General features: G+C 48.3%; 2 protein-coding genes across 2 annotated transcripts; one reads left to right on the forward strand and one right to left on the reverse strand.

The window, feature by feature from the left end:
* Positions 1-13,435: 13,435 nt before the first annotated feature.
* LOC109169817 (programmed cell death protein 4) lies at positions 13,436-15,994 on the reverse strand. Its single transcript, XM_019318707.1, has 3 exons — positions 15,780-15,994; positions 15,564-15,658; positions 13,436-15,292 (listed from the first exon to the last, which is right to left on the reverse strand). Exons 1-3 carry the CDS (start codon positions 15,985-15,987, stop codon positions 13,436-13,438), a joined length of 2,160 nt encoding a protein of 719 aa, XP_019174252.1. The 5' UTR covers positions 15,988-15,994.
* A 1,269-nt stretch (positions 15,995-17,263) lies between these two features.
* Positions 17,264-19,431, forward strand: LOC109169897. The gene is made up of 2 exons (XM_019318796.1): positions 17,264-17,702; positions 18,966-19,431. The coding sequence occupies exons 1-2, from the start codon at positions 17,343-17,345 to the stop codon at positions 19,173-19,175; spliced, it is 570 nt and encodes a 189-aa protein (XP_019174341.1). The 5' UTR covers positions 17,264-17,342; the 3' UTR covers positions 19,176-19,431.
* The last annotated feature ends 1,584 nt before the right edge of the window (positions 19,432-21,015 follow it).

Genomic DNA, 21,015 nt, shown 5'->3' on the forward strand with positions numbered 1-21,015 from the left:
AATGGGGGAGACACAAGTAAATAGTGATGCGGATATGAAAACAAAAACGTGGGAAGGGGTAAAAAGGTATTTTGAGTAATGTTTTCCATAGTTTCCACTTTCCAGGAATCTTACAAAAAGAAAACTTTATTTGGACCTCGGAGAGTTTTTGTATTAACACTTTTGCCCCATTTTCATTTAATAATTATCTCAAGTCCTCACAAGTGAATTTAGTGGTGGCTAAAAATGAATATTTAGTATTTTTAAACTAAAGGAATAAGGATCAAATAGGCCACTGAACTGCTGCACATTATTCATTACCGTATCTGATGGTTTTTGGGTTTTTAGGGCCCAAGGAGGTCCAACACAACCTATAGCTGGTGGATACACCTTTCACAAAAGGGTTTGAGTCTTAGTAAAATACGAGGCTTAATAGTACTTGTCTATTCCCTCTCCGGGTTCCGGAATCTGTCCCATACAATGGTGGAGGAGCCTTTTTTATAGTGGCTCCTCCTCTACCGTCTTAAAGGCTCATGATGGCCGACTTAAAGGGTACATTCAATGCGCCGAGCCGTTGGCCGACGTTACAGACTCTGCCAACGGCTCTCTTTGGCTAGTAACTAGCGGACCGAGCCCGGCTTTTAATGCCTCAACGGCTCCTTGTCTTAACTGTGCTGAAGGCTCCCTCAACGGCTCTCTGGACCGAGTCCTCTCCTAGGTCGGGCCTGGGCCGACTCCTCGTCCCCGTCTGGTATTGGGCCGTCCTTCCGGTCTCTGAACTGGGCCTCCCTCTTTGGACCTGGGCCGAGTCCTGGACTCGGCCCATGCATTCTTTCTGGGCCTCTTTTCTTGGGCCGGGGCTCTCACCCCATCAACTAGTCCCTCACTTTTCCATACCCGGTCCACCAACCTGGGTTTGGAAAAGTAGTAACCCTCTCCTGCTTACCGAATCCGTGCCTTGAATGACTCAGGATTGGCCCAGATTATTCGCTATCTCCCGGATCTCGCGGGACCGTTTTGATCTCCTCGGCCTGGCCTGACGCCTATAAATGACCTTGGCCGCTCTTTTCTTAACTTACCAATCCCTCATGGGTCGCTCACCACTGAAAGGGAAGCAGATTGATTTTGGGTCGCCCCGGCGCCCTTTGTCTTTGAAACGAACTCGCCCTGAGAGGGAGCCTAAAAGGAAGGCTCCCCGTCCGACTTCACAGAGATCACCTGCTGGCGCCGCCTCTATGGCTCTTCCTCCGCCGACTCCTGCTCGTCGCGAAGTCGCTCCGACTTCTCGCCCTTCTCCTCCTCCGGGGTCTGCTCGAGTAACTTCCCCAGGCGGGACCGTTGTTACCGTGCCTGTCCCAGAGCAGTTGACCTTTCGCATGACCTTTTCTATTCCTCTAGATGACCTGGACGGTCCGGTTACCGGGTTAATGAACGAGGAAGACTTCACTCGTTATCAAGAGATGTACCCGGACGATGAAGAGCTGGTTGTGCCGCCGCTCATGCCGGCGTTCTGGGATTCGCTTTGCCCACCCTCTCCTGGGCCATCGGAAGGGTTCTTTGGAAGCGGCTCCTCCTCGCCGAGTGAGTGATCTTTGTGAACTGGGGTCGGCCGGATTCTCTAGAGGGGTAGTTCTGTTAGGAGCACTTGCTTACTCTGTAATAAGCTCCTTGTAACCTGCACCTTCTTTTTATAATAAAATATTTCCGGCCTTCAGTTTTTCTCTTTTTCAGTATATTTAGGGCACTCGTCCGCCTCAATTGTCGAGGAGTCGACTGCGATGTCGAGTCCTCCTTCCACCTGACACCCGTAAATCTCGCTTCCCTGGGCGAGCCAGGCTTTTTCCAGTTTAGCGTGCGAATCTCACCCTTCCCGAGCCAATTGGATGGGATTAATCTCTGACAGAGATTCACGCTGCCCGTCTAATCCGGCTCAGTTATGTCAGTTATGATTCCCTCCGTGATTTGCGCCTCGGTCGCTGCTCTCTCGAGGCTCTATATAAGGGCTTTTGGTAGCTCTGTGCTTTCTCACCATTTCATACCTCAAAAAAAACCTCAAGCTATGAGCTTCAGGGACGGTGATCGTCGTTGGTCCCTCCGTAATAAGGAGCATGCCCGGCAGGAGGAGCTCCGGCGGAAGAGGGCGGCTAGCGGAGGTTACCTGGTAGGCGACTCCGCTTCTGATCCCATCGTGGTGCCTCCTGACATGCTTGATCCGATGGTCGTGGACCCAGAGGAGGACGAGATGGTGCCCATGGTAGAGGATCCGGAGCCAGAGGGGGACCTAAACTGGGAGGCTCCTCCGCTTTTTGGCGTGGCCATGTCGCCGAGTGCTCTGGAGAAGCCTCTGCAGATGGTCGTAGATGGGAAGCCTGCCGTGTACCTGGATGAACTGCCCGAGCCCGAGCCTGAGCCGAGTCCATTGCCTTTCCGCCCTCATCACTATTTGGAGGGTCCAGAGCCGGGGCGTCATGCGGAGGAGGAGGAAGTTAAGCCCTAGGCCTGTCTTTTCTGTGTAATGTCTATAGCCGAGTCCTCGGCTTTGTACCCCTGTCTTTATGGAATAAAATCTCGTTTTTACTTTTTGGACCCTGGTTTTTGTGTGTTCCTTTGGCCGTCTCCTGGTCGTTATGACCGACTCATAAACTTTGTCCGACTAAGTCCCGTGGGTGGGGGACTCGGCAAATTTCGTCGGCCGATCTTGCAACCTGAAGCTCGTCCGGGCCTCTTTATTTGGCCGGACCCAGCCGGGTCACTTCTAGAAACTTCTAGCGTGATCTGGATGGGCCCCCATACCTTTTGCCCTGATGGGCCTTTGGTCTGGCAGGCCGGGTCATCGTCACTCAGCCTTGGCCTAGGGTAGACGCGCCGCTTGCAGGCTAGCCCTAGGCCTGAACCGTCGTTCCGCCCATCGAGGCATTAAATGCGGCATCCCTTCGACGTCTTGTCGCCTCCGATTCCTCCACTACGGAGGCGCCGCGTGGCAGCCTCTTGGACTTCTTTCCCCCTTTTAAAAGGCTTTCTTCTTCCATTTTCCTTTTTAATTCTCCTACCAAGCTTCTGCTTCTTTCATCGCCTTTCCAGCCTCAGCTTCAATCTGTAAGTAATGTCTTCCTCTTCTCATTCTTCTTCTTCCTCCCGCCGGCCGTCCTTTGACAACCCGGCGGGGACTTCTCCGTCGTCCTCTTCTTCTTCTTCTTCCGTCGTCCGCCGTCTGGAAATGCCGGCGGACTTCCAGGCGGTGTCTTCTTCTTCTCTCTTAGCCCCTTCTTCTTCTGGGGCGGCCACTCCGATGAGCCCAGCCCCGTTAACTACGGTGGCGGCTTTGCCGGGCGGCGTTATACGGCCGCGAGGCAAGTTTGACTCGGTTGTCCGGCCGTCCGGTCTTCCATCGTCGGCCACAGCGGCGGACCTGGATATGGCCCGCTTTCTGCTTGGCCCTTCGGCCATGGTCGTCGCGGCGGAGGGCCGGCCTATCCACGACCCGCCGGAGGGTTTTGTGGGTATCCATTTGCACTCGGTTGCATTCGGCTTCCGAGTGCCCCCACACCCATTTCTTTCGCTTCTCTTCCGGCATTATAACTTGGTCCCGGGCCAGTTAGTGCCTAACTCTCACCGACTCCTGACCAGCTTCATCAATCTCTGCCATTGGTGGAAGTGCGAGCCAGATTTGGACCTATTCCGGTACCTCTTTACCGTGAACAAGGTCGGCTCTCACTCGCCCGGCTTTATCCAAGTCGCCGCCCGTCCGGGACGTCAACTTTTCGAGGGGTTGTCCGACTCGATAAAGGAGTGGAAGCCCCTTTATTTCTTCGTCCGACCTCGCTCCTCTTCCTTCACCTTTCCGACCCTTTGGCCGGCGACTCTTTTCAAGCCCTGCTCTCGGCGCGCCGTCTTTACGGAGGATGCTGTCATGGGCGGCGACTTCTTGAAGGGCTTCGGGCCGTACTCCGTTAAGTACTGGTCTCGAGTCCGGGCCATGGCCAAGCATGGCCTTCTGCCGGAGGGCGCCGCCACCATAGGTAGCGTCTCTTTCCTCTTCCTTCTCGTCTTGCTTATTGTTTTCCCCGGGAACACTCACAAGTGAGTGTATTTCTTTTACAGGTCCGTACGACTCCGATACCTCCAGCTCCGGCGAAGCAATCGAACCGACTCCTGAGATGGCAAACAGGGCGGAAAAGATGAGGCGTCGCCTGACGCAACGTTCCACAGGTCCGGCCGCTGCGTCCTCATCTCAGCCATCGCCGGCGGTCCGGCCGACTCCTGCGTCTTCCCACAACGTGGTCGACCTCACACCTTCGCCCGTGGTATCGCCCAGTCGGCAGCCGCCTCCTCCCTCTACTGAGAGTCCGAGTTCCAAGCGGCCGGCTGAGCCTACGGAGGGGCCGGCTCCGAAGAGGATCAGGCTATGCCATGAGGTGGACGAGGACGCCCAAATCTGGATGGGCAACACCTCCGTTCGCAAGTGGTGCAAGGATGTCCTTTTGCCAAAGGATGTGGAGTCGACCCGTGCTCTTGGCGACGGGTTCATCATCGAGGCTTTGCTCCGGCAGTCGTATCGCGTAAGTGTCACTCATTCGACCTTTCCCTCTGTTTACTCTCATCTCTTTTCTTTTCTGTTCGACTGACGGCTGGGTGTGCAGGACCTCGCCCTCCAGATGGAACTGGGCAATCGGTTCCAGGGCTTTAGGAACGATATGCGGGCCATGACCGCCAAGCAGCGCCAGACAGAGGAATCTCTTCTGGAAGAGCAGGCAAAGCAACTTAAGATGGTGGAGGTGCACAACGCCGAGCTGCTGAGGGTCACCCGTCAATGGGAGGAGGAGAAGGGCAAAGTGGCCACGATCGCCGCGACTTCCGTCGCAGATTATAAGAAGTCGGCGGCCTTCGAGGCGGACGTGCAGGCGGCGGTGGCAGCTCGAAGGAGAGAGGTGGCCAAGGAGTGGCTGGCGACCCCGGAGGGTGATGACTTCCTCCTTGACCTGGGCGAGCGAGATTACCGCCTTGGCTTCCGCGAGGCGCAGATGGAGATTCACGCCACCTTGTTGGCCCGCGATCCTTCGTTCACTCCCGAGAGCTGGGGCCTTAAGCCGGTGCTGGACGCTGATGGGCCGACTGCGCCTACTGACCCGGCGACTCTTCCTGCGGCGACGCCTCCAGAGCTTCCCGAGTCCCCTCCTCAGGCGGAGGATCCTTCCTCTGTTCCCCTTGCTGGGCCATCAGCGGGGGCGCAAGTTGAAGGGGTCGCCGTCGATACCCCCTCCACTGTAGTCTAGGGTCTTTTTAGAATAGACCTTCTTTTGTAAGGGCTGGCCTCCTTATCGGCCGTATTTTAATAAAGAAACAGTTTTTTCATCTCTTTTCACAACTATGCTTTTCCCTCGCCGAGCTCCTCAGTCAAGGCGGCTCATTCACGCTTCCTCCGAGAAACGACTAAGGGCTTGGGCTCTTGTCTCCCAGCTCTTTCTCGCCGAGTCCCTTAGTCGAGGCGACTCCTTTCAGCTTTTCTTTCGGAAACGACTAAGGGTCTGGCCCTTGTTTCCTATCTTTCTCTCGCCGAGTCCCTCAGTCGAGGCGACTCTTTTAGGCTTTTTCTGTTCTCAGAAACGGTTTAGGGTCAGTGCCCCGTCGTTTCCATATATACTTGCCGAGTCTCTCAGTCGAGGCGACTCCTTTTGGCTTTTTCACGGAAACGTCTAAGGGTCTGGGCCCTTGTTTCCTATCTTTCTCTCGCCGAGTCCCTCAGTCGAGGCGACTCTTTTAGGCTTTTCCTGTTCTCAGAAACGGTTTAGGGTCAGTGCCCCGTCGTTTCTATATATACTCGCCGAGTCTCTCAGTCGAGGCGACTCCTTTTGGCTTTTTCACGGAAACGTCTAAGGGTCTGGGCCCTTGTTTCCTATCTTTCTCTCGCCGAGTCCCTCAGTCGAGGCGACTCTTTTAGGCTTTTTCTGCTCTCAGAAACGGTTTAGGGTCAGTGCCCCGTCGTTTCTATATATACTCGCCGAGTCTCTCAGTCGAGGCGACTCCTTTTGGCTTTTTCACGGAAACGTCTAAGGGTCTGGGCCCTTGTTTCCTATCTTTCTCTCGCCGAGTCCCTCAGTCGAGGCGACTCTTTTAGGCTTTTTCTGCTCTCAGAAACGGTTTAGGGTCAGTGCCCCGTCGTTTCTATATATACTCGCCGAGTCTCTCAGTCGAGGCGACTCCTTTTGGCTTTTTCACGGAAACGTCTAAGGGTCTGGGCCCTTGTTTCCTATCTTTCTCTCGCCGAGTCCCTCAGTCGAGGCGACTCTTTTAGGCTTTTTCTGTTCTCAGAAACGGTTTAGGGTCAGTGCCCCGTCGTTTCCATATATATACTTGCCGAGTCTCTAGGGACGATCGACTGCAACCCACGCACTTTTATTCAGATTTCTTGAAGTCTTTGAGTTCATACATGGCCTATCATGGGCTACTGATAAAACCTCTTCAAATGTGCTGCATTCCATATACGGTCTATAAGCTTGCCTTCCATGGTCTCTAACTTGTAAGTTCCGGCCCGAACTACGGTCGCGATGCGGTACGGTCCTTCCCACTTGACCGCGAGCTTGCCTCCTTCGGTAGGCTGGCTGGCTTGTCGATCTCGCAGCACTAGATCGCCAACCTGGAAGGTTCGCGGGCGAGTTCTGCGGTCGCGGTATCTTTTCACTGCCTGCTGGTACTCAGCCATTCGCGCACTCGCGGCTTCCCTTCTTTCTTCTAGAAAATTTTTCTCAATCTGCAGGCTCTCCTCATTTGCTGCGTCCGAGTAGGTGCGAACCCGATGGGTGGGTTCGACCACTTCGACAGGAATCTTGGCCTCAAAGCCGTATGCGAGCGAGAACGGACTCTCTCCCGTCGCTCGCCGCTGGGTAGTGCGATAGGCCCAAAGGACTCGATCAAGCTCGTCCGCCCAGTTTCCTCGGACGTCTTCGAGTTTCTTCCGGACCCCATCGACCAGGGTTCGGTTCACATTCTCCACCTGTCCATTTGCCTGGGGGTAGGCCACCGATACCTTGGTATGCTTGATACCGTGTCGGCGGCAGAATTCGGCGAACGCCTGGCAATCAAACTGTCGCCCGTTATCGCTGACGATGTGCTCGGGCAAACCGTAACGACAGATCACCTTTTTCCACAGAAAACGTCGACACTGGTACTCGGTGATGGTAGCCAGGGGTTCCGCCTCGACCCACTTGGTGAAGTAATCGATGGCCACGACACAAAACTTCAGTCCTCCCGGGGCGACGGGTAATGGTCCCAACAGGTCTATTCCCCATTTGGCGAAGGGAATGGCCGTGGTGACCGGTGTATAGAAGGTGGCTGGCCGAGTGTCTTTCCTGGCGAATGCCTGACAAACGCTACATTTGGACATCCGTTCAACGCAATCTCGCATCATGGTCGGCCAGTAATACCCTTTGAACGACCAATTTTCGGGCGAGCGTGTGAGCACCCTGGTGCGCAGCGCAAATGCCTCTGTGGGCTTCATCCATTACCTTCTCGGCCTCAGGCCTAAGTAGGCATTTCAACAAGGGCCCTCCGAACGACTGTTTATATAGGTCTCCGTCTACGATCCGAAAAGAGGGAGCTTTCCGCCGAACCCTTGCGGCGACTGATGGGTCAGCTGGCAACTCGCCTGTTTCCTTGAATCGCCGGATGTCATCTATCCAGAACATCTCCGGGTTTTTCTCTCGATTCCACCCTTCGATGCTTACTTGCTGGACATCTAGCGGCGCCTCTTCGACGCTCGGCCGACTTAGCTCCTCCTTCTGGCAAATCTTTATTAAGCGGTCCGGCACCCCTTCCAGGGCGATTTTTGACAAGATGTCGGCCTCTACGTTGTCCGCCCGGGATATGTATTCTATTTCATAAGCTTCGAATCCCTTCAACATCTTGTTGGCACATTCTTTGTACAACGCCATCCTCGCGTTCTTAGCTTCGCACGTACCCGAGATTTGCCCGACTACTAGTCGGGAGTCGGTTTTGACTCGTAGCCGTTCGATTCCTAGACCCTTGGCGAGTCGGAGGCCATTCAATACTGCTTCGTACTCGGCCTCGTTATTTGATGCAGGGAACAGGTATCTTAGGGCGTAATACAGCCGAAATCCCTCCGGAGTGATGAGCACAACGCCGCCTCCGCAGTGCTGTCGACTTGATGCTCCGTCCGCATGCATCTCCCACCACTCGCCCGGGGTGCCCTCCGAGGCACGTTCCTTCTCCTCCTCGCTCACCGTACACTCGACCAGGAAGTCGGCCAAAGCTTGGCCTTTTACGGAGGGCCTGGGTTGGTACTCGATCCCGTATTGAGTCAGCTCGACGGCCCACTTCACTAGCCGGCCGGAAGACAAGGGGTTCCGTAGTACATTCCCGAGTGGTTGATCCGTCAGGACCCGGACGATATGGGCTTGGAAATAGGGCGCCAACTTGCGAACGGTGACCACCAAGGCATACACGATCTTTTCCAGGGCAGTGTACCGTGTCTCGGCAGCTTTCAGTGAGCGGCTTACATAGTAAACCGGGTGCTGGACTCGGTCCTCCTCTCGAACCAACACCGAACTTACCGCTTTGGCCGAGGCGGCGAGGTACAACAGTAAGGGCTCGCCCTCCTGGGGGGTAGACAGTACTGGGGGAGTCGACAGATATCGTTTTAATTCCTCGAACGACTGTTGGCATTCGGCGGTCCAAGCGAATCCCCCTTTCTTCTTCATGGCCTCGAAGAAAGGCACAGTCTTATCCGCCGATTTGCTCAGAAAACGGCTGAGGGCGGCCAGTCGCCCGGTCAAGCGTTGTAGGTCCTTGATAGTGGTAGGAGGCTGCATGTCGAGGATGGCTCGTACTTTCTCTGGGTTAGGCTCAATGCCTCGTTTGGTGACCATGTATCCCAAGAATTTACCGCCCTGGACGGCGAACGCACACTTCTTGGGGTTCAGTCGGAGGTTATATTTTATCATTACTTTAAAGCAGTCGGCTAAATCCTCCGCGTGCTTGTCCTCCTCTTGACTCTTGACGAGCATGTCGTCGACGTACGCGGCCATCGACTTTCCTAGCAGGTGGTGGAATAGCCGGGCGACCATTCGGGTGTACGTAGCCCCGGCATTTTTGAGTCCGAATGGCATGACCCGATAGCAATACACTCCGTCCGGAGTTAGGAAGGCGGTTTTCTCCTCGTCTGCCGGGTGCATGAATATCTGATGGTACCCTCTGAAGGCATCCATAAAACTGAGCAACGCCGACCCGGCTGTCTCGTCGACTAGCTGGTCGATTCGGGGCAGAGGGAACGGATCCTTTGGGCACGCCTTGTTAAGATCTGTGTAGTCTACACACATTCGCCACGTCGGGGGCTTGGGCAAAGGGACCACGTTAGCCAACCATTCCGGGTACTTGACCTCACGGACGTGTCCGGCTGCTAACAGCGTGCTGACTTCTTTCTTCACAAACTCCCGCCGATCGTTTGCCAAATATCGCTTCTTTTGCACGACCGGCCGGTGCTCCGGGTCTACGGCGAGTCGATGCGATATGACCGATCGATCTACGCCGGGCATATCTTCTGGGCCCCAGGCGAAGACCAGCCGGTGCTCTTGGAGTACTCTCGTGATTTCCCCCTTTAACTTCTCCGGAAGGCCGACTCCGATTCTCACTCGCCTGCTTGGCTGCGCTGGGTCCACTTCAACTTCCTCTAGTTCGACGGCCGGCTCCGGGCGTGGTATCACTGCTTTTTTAGGGGGCCTCTCGGTGATCTCATGGACCTGCATCCCACGCTTGCCCATGCCTCTGCACGCCTGCAGATAACAGTCGCGGGCGACCTTACGGTCGCAACGCACCGTTCCTATTCCGTTCGGCGTGCGGAATTTCAGGCACAAATGTTCGATCGAGATCAGAGCCCCTAGATCTTCCAGACCCGGGCGGCCGAGTATGGCGTTGTGTGAGCAGGCTAGATCGACCACGATGAACTTCATGCTCAACTGCTGCACGTTCGGATAGCTGCCGATTTCCACAGGAAGAGTGATGGACCCTTCCGCCTCCACCGAGTCCCCGGTGAAACCGGCGAGAGGGGTATTCACGGGCCTGAGCTGTTCTCGGGTCAGCCCCATCTTGGTAAAGGTCTCCAGGTACAGTACGTTGACGCTGCTCCCGGTGTCGACCAGGATTCGGCGGACGACCACACCGTTGATGTCCATGGCGATGACCAACGCGTCTCGATGCGGGGTTTCCCCGGCAGGCAGGTCTTTATCGGTGAACACGATGGGCTCCCGACATGTCTTTTTGGAGCTCTCTTCTCGACCATAGACTGTTCCGACGTATAGCTGTCGAGCCCAGGCTTTTCGGGTGTTCGCGGAATCGCCGCCTTCCGGCCCGCCGACTATCATGTTAATGACCGGCTTCTGGCGCCATTGGGCTTCGTCTTCTTCGGAAGCCGGCTGCTTGCCTCGACTGTTTTCCGAGCTGGCGACGGGTCCCTCACCTCCTTGACCGGTCGACCTTCGCTTCCATTGGTTAGGGGGCGGTGTCCCTTGCTGGATGATCCCCTCCATAATCTTCTTTAGATAGTAGCATTCTTCTGTGCTGTGAGTATAAGATTTGTGATAGCGACAATATTTAGAAGTCTTACCCGTATCCTCGTCCGCTGCTCGGTCGTCCATCGGCGGAGGCGGAGGCGGGGCGACCGCCTGTACTTCGCGGACTGGTTGCTCTGGAACCGGCCGATAGGTGCGAACGACGGGTCGGTCATACGGTCGCCTGACCTCGGGTCGCCGAGCGGCATCCGAACGCTTTTCTCTCGTTTCCACCCGCGTCCTTTTTCCGCTGGCGGACCCACCGACCTCACGCTGCCGTTTATGCTTCATGGCCTGCTCTGTGTTGGCCCTCTTATTGGCCATCTGGACAGCCTCCGCGTATGTCGCCGGGCGATTGTCCCTTAGATCTCGATACAGCTGTCCGGATCGCAAAGATTCAATGAAGAAGGTGAGCGCCGTTTGGTCCTCCACCTCTTCTATCGACTGGATCTCCTTCTGCCAGCGAGCAAGATAGGCTTTCAAGGATTCGCCTTCATCCTGATGGATGTCGCCTAAGTGCGTCAGATCCTTCTGTGGCTTGATGTTAGCGGCATAGTGGCTCATGAAGCGGTCTGCCAGTTCTTCAAAGCTGTGGATCGACCCTGGGGGCTGACTTACAAGCCATCTTTGGGCGGGCCCCTTCAGCGTAGGTAAGAAGGCACGGCACATGACCGGATCTCGCACTCCTAGGACTTGCATCTTAGCTTGGTAACTTAATAGATGTTCTCGCGGGTCGCCCGATCCGTCGAATGTGGCTTGCTCCGGGAACTTAAAGTCGCCCGGTATCTTGAAGGCCATGACCTCGTCCGAGAAGGGCAGGGCGGTTAGCAACGTATGCCCCGGGGATTTGGCTTTTCCCTCCATCCGTTCTCTTAGATTTCGTACCTCTTGTACTAGGTTGGCCACTTCGACCCTTTCCCAGGTGCGATTTCCCGTGGATTCCGTGCTTTCTCCGACTTCAGACTCAGCCGGTCGGGCAGGGTTGCGAGGGGGTTGCTCCACGCGGCGAGTCTCAGTCCTGGCCCTTTTTGTTCGGCTCTTTTCTCGTGCAGCTTGTCGGTCGCGGACGACTAATGGGGCACGACTGGGCTCCCTCCGGCCTAATCGCTCTCTTGCCGACCGACGCCCGACGCTGGGTCCTAGACGGGAATGAACGGATTGCACCGGCTGGCTTTCAGCCCGTCGGCTCAATTGCCGGTTGTCTGGCCTCTGAGGCGGTCGTAGCTCGCGTTGCTGCTGGCGGGTGATGGACTGCTCTCTCACTCCTAGACTTGCTTCCGCACAGGCGCGCCCGATTGCGCGCAACTGCTCCGGGGTGAGCAGCACTTGAGGTGCTTGCGGGTTTCTCTGCGGCGTCGGCGGCGGTGTCGTCTCGTTTTCTTGGCTTCGGGCATTTCTCCTATTCAGCTGGTTTCTCAAGTCGGCCTCCCGTCCGTTGTCTTGACGGCTCGACTGTTCCTCGCTTCCTGCCATATCTGGAGTTTGCCTGATTCAACTATTGTCCCTCGGACTCGCCTCACTCAAGAGGACACGTGACTCTTCGTTTCGATCCCCACAGACGGCGCCAGTGATGGTTTTTGGGTTTTTAGGGCCCAAGGAGGTCCAACACAACCTATAGCTGGTGGATACACCTTTCACAAAAGGGTTTGAGTCTTAGTAAAATACGAGGCTTAATAGTACTTGTCTATTCCCTCTCCGGGTTCCGGAATCTGTCCCATACAATGGTGGAGGAGCCCTTTTTATAGTGGCTCCTCCTCTACCGTCTTAAAGGCTCATGATGGCCGACTTAAAGGGTACATTCAATGCGCCGAGCCGTTGGCCGACGTTACAGACTCTGCCAACGGCTCTCTTTGGCTAGTAACTAGCGGACCGAGCCCGGCTTTTAATGCCTCAACGGCTCCTTGTCTTAACTGTGCTGAAGGCTCCCTCAACGGCTCTCTGGACCGAGTCCTCTCCTAGGTCGGGCCTGGGCCGACTCCTCGTCCCCGTCTGGTATTGGGCCGTCCTTCCGGTCTCTGAACTGGGCCTCCCTCTTTGGACCTGGGCCGAGTCCTGGACTCGGCCCATGCATTCTTTCTGGGCCTCTTTTCTTGGGCCGGGGCTCTCACCCCATCAGTATCATTCCAAACTTAGCTAAAGAATGGACTTCATATTTCCAATAATTTATTTTCCACCAACCAAACAATAGAATTCATTTTCTTGTAATTTATTTTCCATGGAATTCATAATACTTATTACAAAAAATTTAATACACATTTAAAATAAAGAAACTATTACTTATAATAGATATTGTAATATTTATATGTGAGATTATGATATATACTATATATTTAGGGCAAAATAATTATTATTAATGATAAATATTGTAATACTTACAAAGTGTAATTCTAATACTTGTATGTGGGTTATGTTACATGCATTCGTTACGTTTTTTCCTTTATAAGTTTTGGTAGTTGTTATTAGTTTTTTTATACAAGAGAAAGTTGAAGTTCAGACCTCTCCTAATAAATAAGAGTACGCGATCACACACGCCAATCAAACTTGTTTGTTTCTATACCCACTCTATAATAGAGGTTATGACAAGGAATAACAACTAACACTTTAATCCATTTATACTTCTCTATACTTTATTCCCCTATTCTGAATCTTCTCTTCCTTAATGCTTAGTTTAGTTTAATTTATTGTATGTCATTGGAGTGGATTAAGTAAATAATTATTTAATTTATTGCAAAAAAATTAAATTAATTAACCGCCTAAAAAAGGTATACATGCATGCATCACAGACTAAGATTAAAGTTATTAGTATGTAGGTTTAAGTTTGGAATTGAAAATGGGGAAAGAAATGGCATGCAAACATATATACTATACGATGATGATAATCATAATTAAGCAATTAATTAGAAGCCATTTTCCATAGGTTGTTGTCCGGCGGCCCTATTAACTGCTGTAAATGTTGCGTCCAACCATCCTTCCATCTTCGCCCGTTCCACGTAATGTTTGTACTTTGTTCTTGCATCCGGCACGTCCAAAACCAGATCGTCCATCGACTCTGCAACTCTCACGAATCCTTTGATCATCTGATTCATGGTGACCAGACCCATATTGAAGCAATCGCGCAGGAGACTCCATAGCCGCTCGTCGGTCTTCTTCTCTATGATGATCACCAGCGCCTTCTTCACTACTTCGTGGTGGAAGAACGGCATTCCCAGTTCCTTTATGCAGCGGCAGGCTTCTCTTGAGTCGCCGCCGCATTCGAATTCTTCTAGGAGTTTTCCGATTTTGTCTTTCACGTCGTCGATGCTCCAGCCGTTGGTGCAGCTCCCGCCGCCGCCCCAGCACCGGAGTATTCTCTCGCCGGAGAGCCGGGCGTTGAGGAGGGATTTGGCCATCTGGACGACTTTGTTGCCGATGGAGTTTACTTCTGAGAGCTGGCTGCCGATTTCTTCGAGATGCTGCGGGGCGAGGACTTCGTCCACCGCCGCCCTGGCTAGGAACATCGCGAGATCCTCCACCGCCGCCGGGATGTCCAGCGCCGTGTCGTCGGCGGATTCAATCAGCATTGTGAAGCCGTTCACCACGTCCTCCGTTGGGAAACATAAGGAGGAGAGCAAGACGGAGGCCATTTCTTTCTCGCGTTTTTTCCTGTCCATGGCGAGGCTAATCAGTTTCTTGATGAAATTTGCGTTGAGCTCAGGGCAATAACTACAATTCTCTGATTCGAGACAGCTACTCACTTCTACAATATCGCCATTCAGAAAATACTCTTTGATTATGGACTGCGCTTTCGTCTTGAATCGCTTCACCTCGTCGTCTTCCACCGCCTTTTGCTTTCCCGGCTGCGCGTCGGGAGATATAGGTTTCAGAGACGACGCCGATAGCCACCCCTCCGACGCCGCCTTGGAAATCAAAGATTGAAGAATGCACTTCGCGTTTGGAATGTCCAGAGAGAGATCATCAATGGAGTCGATAATCCGGCTGAAACCTTTCGAGATTTGGCTGGAATTTATGAGTCCTTCTTCCGCCGCCGTCTTTAATAGATCCAGAAGCCGGCTCTCCGCCGGCTTCCTTTCCATGATCATAATCACAGCTCGTTTTATAATTTCATGGTGGAAGAAAGGGACGTTCAAATCCTTGACGCACCTAAACGCTTCTTTCTTGTCTCCGCTCACTACATACTCTTTCAACAAATTGTTAATCTTCCCCTTCACATCTTCAACCGTTCTGTTCCGGCTCCCGCCCCACCGCCGCTCAATCACCTCCGCGTGCAGCGGAGCCGACAAGTAGCTCTTCTTCGCCTTATTGATGACCTCCAGTCCTTTAGAATTTTCCGGCAGAGCCGCGGTGACTTTCACCAGAAAAACCGGCGGGAGCATGTCGTCCACCACCGCTCTGGCTATGAACAATGCCAGAACGTCAACCGTATCCGGTATATCCACCACCAAATCGTCTGCGGATTCCAGGAGTTTAGTGAAGCCTTCGTAAACTTGATCGGGAGCGATGAAGTCAACGTAGAGTGATGAGAGTAAAAGCGCCGCCATTTCTTTCTCCTTGTCGTGCCTGTCCATAGCCATGGAAACGAGCTTCTTCACGAAATAGAAGTCGTAGCAAGGCATTCCCAGTTCTCTCAATTCGCTCGCGGTTGAGCTAATGTCATCGTTCTCAAAGTACTCCTGCAAGATTACAGTAACCTTTTTCTTGTACTCATTGAATTGTTGTTGAGATGTTCTCCCACTGCTCGTCGATTGCTCATTTTCCTGCAAGATCAAAATAATGCAACGTAACTCCAACCAAATTGGTCAGGTCAGATCAGACCCTTAACGAACTTAGTAACTATAAAGTTACAAGTTAGCCGGAACAAACTATACACATAATTGTAGCCAATCAGATCAGCTATGACAATCTAGACTGGTTTTGATCTTTTGCCAGTTACGGTTTACCCAGCATATAGAGGCTAGTTAATGAAACCAGACACATGATTTTCATAAGAAAATGAGTTTGAAATTACAAAATGGCAGCAGAAAATACCTCATTGCTACTGTAATTTGGATCACTGGGTTCAGAAGCACAGCCATTATCAGTATCAAGCAGCCCTCCACAGGTCCCTTTTCCTCCACAACCACCTACTATACATATGCACACACATCACTGATGATAAGATTATATCCAAAAATTGAAAATTGCAAATTGATTCAATTCATGCATATATATATAAATAATAAAGGTGTTGTGTTGTGTTATAACCTTTCTTGGGGCGGCCATCTCTTTGAACATGAGAATTCCTTTCATTCTTATTAAAGTTGTGTCTTCCTTGATGATCTCTTGGAGACCAGGGAGATTTGGGGGAGGTGCAGACGGCTAATGGGGAGACAGATGATGGATCTGAGCTTTCTGAAACAGATCGAAGCTGTTCTTGATGCTCATTCGACATATATCCATCCCTAAATTCCATCGTCAGTTGTATCATTTAATTTACCAATGATGTTTTTTTTTTTTTTGTCTTTTTTTTAGTAAGAATCAAACATGTTTATACAAAAATGGATGCATATATGCAGTGTTATGATTTTTAATTTGAGTGCAGCATGCATGCAGATGCAGTGAAGAATAAAGTTGAATTCCTGGTGAAAAGTTGGAATTAGAGCATACGTGCAATCCAGATCTGAATCCAATGGACAAGAGACTGCTCCGGTATAGCCTTTTGAAACGGGAATGTCTTGGAAAAGTGATGGTCAAGCAGGCGTGTAAGATCTCAAAAATAGGATTATTTAATTTTGGTTTTTTAAATATATAAATTTTAAAAAGAATACATATATAATTCTTATATATTTTTTTTTGAAGGGAATTCTTATATATTTAGTAAACTTAGAAACTATTTGGGGAATACCAGGCCAACATATTCATAGTGTCTTCTATTTCGAGATATATGGTATACTTGATTGCACTAAGTAGATGATGCATTCAAATAGCATATAGAATTGTATTTGGTACAAAAGGCAAGATGTTGATTGAAACTATAAAAGTTATATACATTTAATCTTTTATGTTTACAGGATAAATTATGTTTACGTGTAATAATCCGCAAATTATACTAATGAGATAAATCGTATTAGGTCCGTACGTGCTTAACTCAATGGTTCAGTAGGCAGTATTTAGGAGGAGAGACCAAAGTTTGAATTTCGATGGTGACAATGTGAGAATTATGTTCAAAGTGGGCAGATTCTTTGTGGGCACCGGCATTTAGCCCATGCCCTTAGGGTTGGGAATTCAACCTTTTGGGAGAAGAGATAAATCGTATAGGAAGGTTATGTACAACATGATCGACCAAGAAAGTATTAGTAATAATCAATATTTCAAGTACTATAATTATGCTACACTCACTCAACCACCTCCTAGCGTCAAGTCAACCCGATAAAGAGTATTTAGTAATAATCAATATTTCAAGTACTATAATTATGCTAGACTCACTCAAACACCCCTTTACGGTCAAGTCAACCCGATAAAGAGTATTTACTATACGATAAATTATACAATGAACTAGAGTTCACGTTATATTATGAATTCTGGTTCAAAATCACATTTAGTTTATATACAACATACTAGGTACATGTGAGTAAAGTATAAAGATACATAAATATTTGTTAAATGTTATGCATTTACCTTATAACTCGTTAAGTATTATTGATAGTATTAACAAACAAATAAAACTAAATGATACTTCATTTTAAATGTCTGAATTTCATTTTCTGGAAATGTTTCTTTAAATTAAAATAGCGATCTTTGTTTGATTGCAGAAGAAAGTGAGCGGGCATGGGAGAAATTAAAGAGACTACCAGGGCCGAAAACGCCAACGACTCTACACCGCTGACACCAAGCCGGGTATCCAGCCCGCATAAGAAAAAACTGTCGGTACGCACAAAGGTGCCGGAGGTGGAGGTCCACCTTTACCGGCGAGGGAAGGGCCCGATCGCCGTCTTCATATCGAGCCTGGGAGGGTGGGACCAGAACCAGCTGGAGGTTAATGTCATCCTCGACAAGTACGGCTTCAAATCCCTCTACGCCTTCAACCCCCAGACGGGTCGGGGCACGCAAATCCGATTCGCTCGCAATGGACGATCGGTCTCCACGTACACCGACGGCTCCGTCGTTTATGTCGACGGAGAGCCTAAGGTACATGCCGATTCGCCTCTCTCTCTCTCTTGTATACTTATGTGAGTAATGTGTTTCGATACATTGAAATGAAGTTTGATGTTTCTGTTGTAATTTCTATTTCGCTTGTTATACAATTAAACTCATGTTCAATGTTGTGCTTAGCATTATTGGTGAATTGATTTAATGCATTATGAATTTATACATATAACATATATGAACACAGTAGATCATTAATGCATATAACATATATGGACATAGTAGATCATTAAACATGAAGATTAAGTAAATTCTTTGAAGAAATGCAATGCACTGGGATAGGTTATGATAATGAATCAAGGAGGGATTTTTCATGCTATCAAACAGTATTCTTATGGCCTTAGAGTAATTATCTGCTATACTGAGATAAGATAATTCAGTTAGTCTGGAGTTTTTCCATGCAACCCAAACTAGATTATCTCCCCAATTGAGTCTGCAAAGAACATTTTGTACTGAAATCTGGTCTCAGAATCAATCTTTCCTGTTTTGCTCTGCTTATGATATTGTTTCAGTTCAATTCTCATGGTTCTTGCCAATGTAATGCATTCGGCTGCTCATCAGGCTGTATGTGTCGTCTGTGCAGACTTGATAGTTGATATCATCCCGCAAATGAATTGAACTTGCTCTTGATGTCTGGAAATTGCATGAACAAATTTCTGATTTAATATACGGAGTATTAGAAGTTGGAATCTATTGTTGCTTATATATGGTCAATCACAATTCACAACCTTTTGAATTTACCATATTAAGACCGAGTTACCAGAATATGTGCTCTATGTATTCGCATTACCCTTTCTTAAGTAGGATTAAGGAAACCGAGGGCAGTGACACAGCCCCACATCAATTCTAAGTATTTATGTATCTTGACTTTTGCGGAACAAATTAGTCACAGATGTTAGAGGGTTGGAACTTCTTGAGCATGGTTATAAAATCTCTTTGTCTGAAACTTTTTCCAGTTCTACCAAGTCGACTATGAATTTGTATTTTAACATGTCGGATGGTAACCCTTTGAACTGAATAACATGACTTGTCGAGTCTTGCTCTGCTTCAAGCAAATGATCTCAAGGAGCTTTATTTGTGTCAGAATATACTTATTATATATGCTTTCGGGTGTGTATTTATGACCCTTGTACTTGTCTTGGATGTGCGATGTGAGTTATGTTAGGCTTTTGTGCATGCATTTACATGTCATTGCAGTTCGTGAACTTACCTATAAATTATGCACATACTGCCATTTGAATCCAGGATTCGTCAATCCAATATATTACCAAGCTACTGGTAGGGGTTGCAGTTATAGCTCTGTTGATACTATTGGCAATGAAAGATACTCCAGAATGGGCAAAAAAGTTGAACCTTTCTGGTGGACGCATTCCTCCATGGGTCCTTGCTTGCGTCGTCGTAGTATTCACACGCTTGAGCAGGAGAAGTTGGGATTTCTTGGATAAACGTCGTTAGGTTTTTAGCTCCCGGTGGATCATGGATGAATACTTTACTATTGCAAATTTTATACCTTTGTGTTGTTTATATATATATTTATGTAACAGCTATAAACCTTGCATTTACATACATTGTTTCTTATTTCTATTTGCAATATAGAAGAGCTGATGTTCTGCTGGAGTCAGCTATGCCATGTCCAAATACACTAGATGACAACCTTGTATATGTCTGCAACATTTATAATGCTCTTTACACTCTTACCTCTTATCCAGTCTCTTTCGAGCCATAACTTTTTCTTCTCTATTTTTTTTTTTTTTTTGCATATTACCACAAGGTACTTGGCAACTAATTAGGATGTAGTAGCCCTGTTTGGTAAATGGCTGATAGCTGATAGCTGTTTGCTATTAGCTGATGTTGATAACATTAGCTGTTGTAGAAAAGTGTTTGGTAAATTAGCTGTTAGCTAATAGCTGTTTGGTATAATTTCTTTTCTCAAAAAGCTAATTGAAAAAGTTGGTTGAAGTAGCTTTTTGAATTTTATCATTTTGGAGTTGTAAAAAGTTAATTAAGCAAACACTTACATTGGTATTTTAACTAAATCAAACAATTAATAGTGGTCAAATAAGTCAAAATTGGCCTATAGGCTAATTTTTTACCAAACCGGGCCTAAACAACAGTAGTTGATATACTTTTGTGAGCTACAACTAGTGACTTGGGATAAATTATACTTGTGGGCTACTAATAAATGTTCTTTTTTAGTATACTAAATGTTTATTTTTAGTGTACCGAATGTTTACTTTTAGATATTATTATATTTAAAAATGAACATTTAATGTATTAAAAATAAATTTTTAGTATGCTAAAAATGAATTTTATGTCCGTGCTTTATGGTATAATAATTGATAACTTAGCTTCTTATGCAAATTAATATGATTAATGAAAGAAAATACTTAATATATTTTTCAAAGTAAAATTTTGAAATTATGTATAACAACCATGCACGACTTTAAATCATATTTTATTTTGTCAACTTTAAGATTTAATGGATATAAGGTTATCCAGATCAGACATCCAGTCTACACCTGATGCTTCATGGTTGCTTCCAACTTGGATTGTAGACCACTACAGCTCATGCACAACAACAGAATAATAATAATAATAATAATTATTATTATTATTTATTAGATTTTTTTTTTTTTTGGTGTCACTGTCAAACATACTTTTTAGTTTTTACCCATATTAGTCCATAGTCAGTAATGTACTCATCCATTTATATCATTTCCTTGCACCTTCTAATTTCACTCTCAAATAATAAATAACGTATATTGTCAATGTATTCAAACAGCCTGTTATTTTCAATGAAATTAATATATATTAATTAAATTCTGTTTACAAAGTTAAGTTAACATGTACTAGCTTTTAATTAACCGAAATATAATTGATTAATTTCCAATAACTAATGGATAATAATTGTTGATTAGAAGGTTCAATTCTTACAGTTTCCAATAAATATTATGATGAATAATAATTGTTAATTAGAAGGTTCTTAGTGCCCCGCAAAACATGCTTAATCCTCCACCCATAGTTTCTAGACTGCATACTTTTCTTCAAATAGTAAACATATTAAGCTGGCTTAAATAGTTACAAATGTTAGGTGACAAAATTAGTATTTTAAAAGTCATCAAGAAGTCATCACTAGTACGTACGTGCCTATTATTTCTTTATTATTGTGTGATTTGGGTCAACGGTTCAATATAATTATTAGGATATAAATTTAATTCGAGAATTGTATATATTGGTATTGATATCATCTAAGCCATGGTGAGTGGGTCATGACTCATGAGAGTATACATATTGA

The sequence above is a fragment of the Ipomoea nil genome, unplaced genomic scaffold (assembly GCF_001879475.1).
Source record: "Ipomoea nil cultivar Tokyo-kokei standard unplaced genomic scaffold, Asagao_1.1 scaffold3321, whole genome shotgun sequence".
NCBI classification, from domain to species: Eukaryota; Viridiplantae; Streptophyta; class Magnoliopsida; order Solanales; family Convolvulaceae; genus Ipomoea; species Ipomoea nil.